This window comes from Oncorhynchus kisutch, unplaced genomic scaffold (genome assembly GCF_002021735.2).
Source record: "Oncorhynchus kisutch isolate 150728-3 unplaced genomic scaffold, Okis_V2 scaffold4012, whole genome shotgun sequence".
NCBI lineage: Eukaryota > Metazoa > Chordata > Actinopteri > Salmoniformes > Salmonidae > Oncorhynchus > Oncorhynchus kisutch.
The window spans coordinates 16,222-22,288 of NW_022265957.1; the positions used below are offsets into that span (position 1 = coordinate 16,222).

At 41.8% G+C, this 6,067-nt stretch overlaps 1 protein-coding gene across 1 annotated transcript; it reads right to left on the reverse strand.

The window, feature by feature from the left end:
- Positions 1–202: 202 nt before the first annotated feature.
- On the reverse strand, positions 203–2,879 carry LOC116373027 (uncharacterized). Its single transcript, XM_031821736.1, has 3 exons — positions 1,025–2,879; positions 770–857; positions 203–429 (listed from the first exon to the last, which is right to left on the reverse strand). The coding sequence occupies exons 1-3, from the start codon at positions 2,873–2,875 to the stop codon at positions 251–253; spliced, it is 2,118 nt and encodes a 705-aa protein (XP_031677596.1). The 5' UTR covers positions 2,876–2,879; the 3' UTR covers positions 203–250.
- Positions 2,880–6,067: the final 3,188 nt, after the last annotated feature.

Consider the following 6,067-nt stretch of genomic DNA (forward strand, 5'->3'; position numbering starts at 1 on the left):
CTACATGTACATACTGTATTACCTCGACTACCTCGCACCCATGCACATTGACTCGGTACTGGTACTCCTTGTATATAGCCTTGTTATTGTTATTGTGTTACTATTTAGAAAATATTTTTACTTTTTTAACTCTGCATTGTTGGGAATGTGCTCGTAATAAAGCCTCTCACAGTTGTTTTCTGCGTGTGTGACCAATACGATTAGACTCTCATCTGAACAAATGAATGCTCTCGTTGTTATAATGAGGAATTTAATTAAATAATTTGTTTTTCCTTGAAGATTTGAATGGGCTGAGAAAGCCTTTCTTGATGGATCTAGACAATCTGGTGAAAAGGGAGGGTTTGCGACTCTTCTCTTCAAGTGGGAAGGACGATGCGATATCATAAATTCCCTCTGGAGAAAAGGAGCCATGAGATGTTGTCATCGTCTCTGCAACGAAAGACCATCCAGCATGCCATCAATTTACATTTTAACTCATTTATCAGACACAGTTATCCAGAGAGACTTACAGGAGCAATTAGGATGAAGTGCCTAGCTCAAGAGCACATTGACAGATTTTGCCTCGTGAACTCAGGGATTCTGAACCAGCAACCTATCGGTTACTGGCCCAACCTCTTAACCCACTAGGCTACCACCCAGCCCACAGTACAGTATGTCATAGGTAACAACTCAGAGGAGTACAATGTCTTTCCAAATGAATTAGTGGAATGGTAAAGGGATAATGTCTCCGTCTTGACTGAGCAGCAGCCTCAACAACAGCAGGGCTTACCTGTAAAGTACACAGTAGGGGAAATGTTCTGAGGCTGGTACTCCAGAGACTCTTGAGGACAGAGGTTCTTACTAACTTTCTTGGAACCCTGGTTGGTGGGAAAAGGCACATTAAAACAAACAGAAATTTTTTCGATATCTTAAAGTACAGGATATCAATTGCAAAGAAGCAGTGCAATGCCATGACACAAAGAATCATATATCTCATAAAAGGTTAACAGCAGTGTTATTCATGAAAGATGTATGTGTACTATACCTTTGTGTTAAAGGTGAGGACCTGCTCTCCAGTACTGCTGATGGTATCCCTTTCCAAATCAAACACGCCTTCTACAATGTCACTGGTGGCCACGCTGGTAGTGGACTCAAAATAACATTTAGCAGTGGCTTTGGTGATCATTTGAAGAATGACCATGCAAGTAGAAGTCTTTGGATCATTCTGGACTGAAACATCAAAGTTTATGTTTTCATAATCATCTGACCACTGTCTCAGGAAGCCCTTCACTGTCTCTTCAGCAAATATCTGGAGAAGCTGAGAGGAGAGCTCCTTGGATATGGCACATTGTTCCTTTCCCCATTTCAGCCTTGAAAGAATGGAGTCTGAAGCACTTTTGGCTGCTTCTAATGTTAAGACCTGTGGAGTGCTGTGGCTGTCCTGAAGGGCTATCACTTTATCCACCAATTCATGGCTGAAAATGTGGATGGTCCAAGTGGATATGATTTTTCTCAATTTCCTAACAGCAGATCGGAGGTCGTCAAGATGTGAAGCACCCTGTCCATCTTCCTGTGTGTTCTCAACACTTTCCACCATAATGTCCACTACCACCCCAGCAGCTTGCCTGACTTTGTCCACAAAGGTTACAGGAAGTAAGTCCTCTGTGTGAAAGAAGTCCTCAATGATTGTGTTTCTAACAATGGGAAAGTCAATCTGAGCAGAAAACTCAGTGGGGATGGGAGTCCCGGGTAAGGCAAAGTGCCATTTCGACTGCCTTAATTTTGAAGTAGGTGTTAGAGAGATGGAGGAGCGTGAAGAAGAGGTATTTCTTGTATTTTGGCTGTCAGCACTCCTACAACGGATCGTGTCAATATCCTCCAGCATGGATCCTGAGAGCTCAGTGGTTTTAGATAGTAATTTGTGCGGAATGTCCACACAGGCAACGTTTACTCCAGGTGTAACACTGCTCTGATTGACCTCAAGATGGCCGATACTTGCTCTTTGTGATGCAGGACTGCTTTGATAGGTAGAGATTTGGATTGAACCAAGTGTTGTGTCTGATTTTTTAAGATCTTTTCTGAGAAACTCCGTAATCTTACTTTGCAGACTGTAGTAGATGTTACAAGCAGCAGACCAGATCCTTTTCTCAGAAACCTGTCCAGTGGTGAGCAGGGATGTTCCAGATACCATGTCAGATAACTGGGTGAGCTCCTGCTGGTCTTTCACCATGGTTTGTATAATATCAGTAGATGTGGTGGATGTAGATACAGACTGGAGGTACTTATCTGTTGTGCCTTCCTCCACAATGTTAAATGATCTAGAGATGACCTCACTCACTCCTTTCTCAGCTTTGGTTTGGAACTCATGACTAGAGAGTTTTTGGAGGCTCTTTATTGAAAGACTGTGGGAAGATGCAATGCCTTTGGAGGCAGCCGTGCTGCAATCTAGACTTACTGGAGAGGTTCGCTCAGGAGAACCTTGGAGACGTTCAAACATGTCTTCACATGGTGTTGGGGACCTTGACAAGGAGATGTCCTTCAGCTGAGACAGAACACCACCTACCAACATGTTGACCTCAAGGGACATATCAGATATTTTCTTTCCTACTGTGGAGAAGCAAGGTGCATTTGATGCCTGATCCTCGCATGAGGTCAAGATTGTTGAAATGACCTCTTTGGTACTATTGGTCAGTAGAGCCTCGTCTGTTTCAGTCCAGAGAAGTTTTGAACTCTCGCTGACACCCCTGTGTAGAGCCACTTCAAGGTTCAAACTGTGCAAGTGAGGCACACTCTTACTAGCTTGCCTCAAGTCCTGGCTTGCCAAACAAATGTGCTCCTTAGTCCCAAGATGTCCAGAGTCCTCTGTGGGTATATGACTAGACATTCTGCTCAACATGTCTGACCTCCGCTGATGAATGATGAAGTCCTTTAATGTCTTCTGAATATTGTTATATAAACTAGTGGTAGCAGACCAGATCCTGCTCTGTAGCTTTTGTACATTTTCCTGGAGGTCAGGTTCTCTCTCCTCTACTTCTGTAGGTTGCGCCGAGCTCTGCAGGTCTTCCACAAATGTTTCAATGATGCCAAAGGCAGCAGAATCCGCACAAATATCCTTTGACCATGTGTACTGGTTTTGAATGGAACAAGACCTGGATGCTACAGAATAAGCAGGCTGTGCACTAGTTAAGCTACTGGTGGACTTTTTAACTACGAACTCACTCACTGCTTGAGTGGCATTTCTCTTAAATTCCTCACTTGAGAGTTTTCTAATACAATCTAACAGACTGGTCAAAGAAGCTGTGGCCTTACTTCTGCTGTCCTCATTTTGACAGGAGAACTCACATACTATTGGTGATGAGGACCTGGAGTGGGAGATATCCCCAAGCTGAGCCAGAACACCCTCTACAAATTTCTCTCTCTCAATAGAGAAGCCTGATCCTTTTTCTCCAACAGTGTACAGGGGGTCCTCCTTTGACATCTCAGTGTTGTACAAGACCAGAAGCTCTGAGATGACTTCTTTGGTGCAAGTTGTCAGAAGGAGCTTGCTTTCTTCTGACTCAGTTTGTGCCCAAAGAAGTTTTGAGCACTCACTTAGGCCTCTTTGTAAAGTAACTTCACCAGTGGACTCTGGCAACTGAGGCTCACTCTTACTGGGCCTATATTTCATGTTTAAGCAAGGAAGTGGAACTGTCTCCTTAAACTCAGAATTTGTGATGTTATCATCAGATGTGACAATGCTCTTTAAGGCACATCGCTGAAGCTTGCCAAAATAATCTTTCAAGTTGTTTTGGATGCTGTGGTAAATGTGAACAGCAGCAGACCAGGCACTCTTCTGTTGAGGACTCTCTTCAGATTCAGCCAAGGACTTCATATCTGACACGAAAGTCTTAACAACTACTGACGCTGCTGAGCCCACTGGGTGAATTGACTCTGTCTTTACAATGCCAGACAATGTTTGACCTGATACAGCACCTGTTAACTCAGACTGAATGACTGAACTAGGAAAGCTCAAACTACTGACTTTTTTGGCAAGAACTCCACTCACTGCTTGTATTGCTGATGTTTGAAACTCCCGGCTGGAGAGTTTTTGGATGCTCTTAGATGTGAGCGTGCAGGAGGAACCAGATTCACCAATATTGTAGCTGCTCTCGTATTTCCTTATCAGGGCATCAAGATCGTCAATGAAGCCAACATGCGATGACAAAAACGTGATCTTGTCCTTCAGATCTTCCAGCAAATTCTGTTCGTTCTCATCAACAAAAGCCACCATTGTGTCAGAGATCGTGGTCTTGACTTGCCCTGTTAGACTCTTGCTCTCTTGGTCAACTTTTTCAAGTTTAGCAGCAGGCTCTCTCACCATGCTCTCAGTCACCTTGGTCTGTGAGTCTCCCCTTACCGGTGTCACTAGAGAGGTTTGGCTAGCGGAGGAACTCTTAACGACCACTGATAAGGCCGACTTGACATCTTTAGCCAACTGTACCATTACAGCAGGGGTTAGCATCATAGAGCCTGCACTTCCAGATGGAGAATTGGACATGCATGCAAGTTTGGAGAGAGAACCTTGCAGGCTGTCCTGCACACAGGTGACGAGGGTGTCCTCTGAGACACCTAAGAGGACTTGTAGCGTCTCAGAGTTGGTTGTTTTTTTCTGCACATCAGACAGAGAGGTTAGAGTCCTTGGGAAAAAAACAACAGAAATCATCAAAGTCAAACAAATAATATGTTAGGCTGTGATGCACATTCAGTGTGTCAAATACATCTGCACCATTGAAAACAATGAGGAAAACGCTGCTGTTTCTCTGAGAAAAAACCTTCGTGTGATGTCAGCCTAACTGCTTAATTTCTAAAGCCCAATAAAATGTATTTTGTATAAGTCATTTGTATTGAAACTGGCCTGTAGATATCTATCTATCCTGGCAATATCTATCCTCTACAAAAATCCAAATTGCTATAAACTTCAAATACTGTAACTTCTAATAACTTCAAGGACAATCATAAATACAAGGCAGTTTGAAGAAATGTTAAAGGGAAATTTCTAAATGTTTCAACTTCATATTCATCATCTCCAGCACCACCCCAACATCAGCATATGTGAAAAACGGGCATTTCTATGTTTTGTAGTAAAAAAGAAAGAGGAAGATAAGTGTTTTCTATGACATCAACCAATTAGTAGGCAATGCCTACTCATAATTGGTTAAAATCACACGATGCACACTGATGATGTCATTAGAATCTAGAGCTGAGCATTTAACCAAAATTTTTGTTATTTTTCGGTTTTTAAACAACTAATTGACTGACGTCGGCTCAATTATTTGAATTCCATATAGTTACTTTTTTTCTTCTTCTGTGAGCTCGATGCTCAGTTTCTGTAGAGATAAATCAGATCAAGCATGAACTATGCAATGTAGTAGGGAGTTGTAGTTTCCAACAGGTCAATATTCTACATAGTTTAGCACAGAAAAAAATGGCAATTAATTCCCATAATCCATTGCAAGCCCACTTACTTGTCCACTCTGTGTGGAGCAGATACGGAAACCTCATTGACTGAGACGGAGAGACGAGAGAATGCATGAGAGAGATAAAAAGCAGTTGCGTTGCGAGGATTCTCTACCTGGAAATACATGATCTAAGTGATTGACAGTTGGTGTTCAGCGGTCATAAAAGTAGGTCTTATTTACTTAGAAGAACTACTAAAATAGTGATTTTGTCAGACAGGATAAGCAGCAGCTCTATAGAGATGAGTTGATGACTTGGAATGAAATAATAAAGTCATCAAATAAATATTTTATATGAGAAAGTAAATGATGGTTGATAAGTCATAAACAGTAATGGACAGTCACTACCATCATGGGACTTTTATTCATTGTTTTATTATGTGTTGTTACAGCATTCAACACACATAATCCATAGTGCATTCAATGTCTAAAAAAAGTATTGAAATCCAAAACCGTGATTCTTTTTTAAATATTTGAATCGAAACCAAACCAACCTCAAAAAGCACTAATTTCTCAGCACTATTGGAAACAGTTACGTCCCTCTATATTTTTTTATTACTACAAAGCATGGAAATGTGTAATTTTCACATATG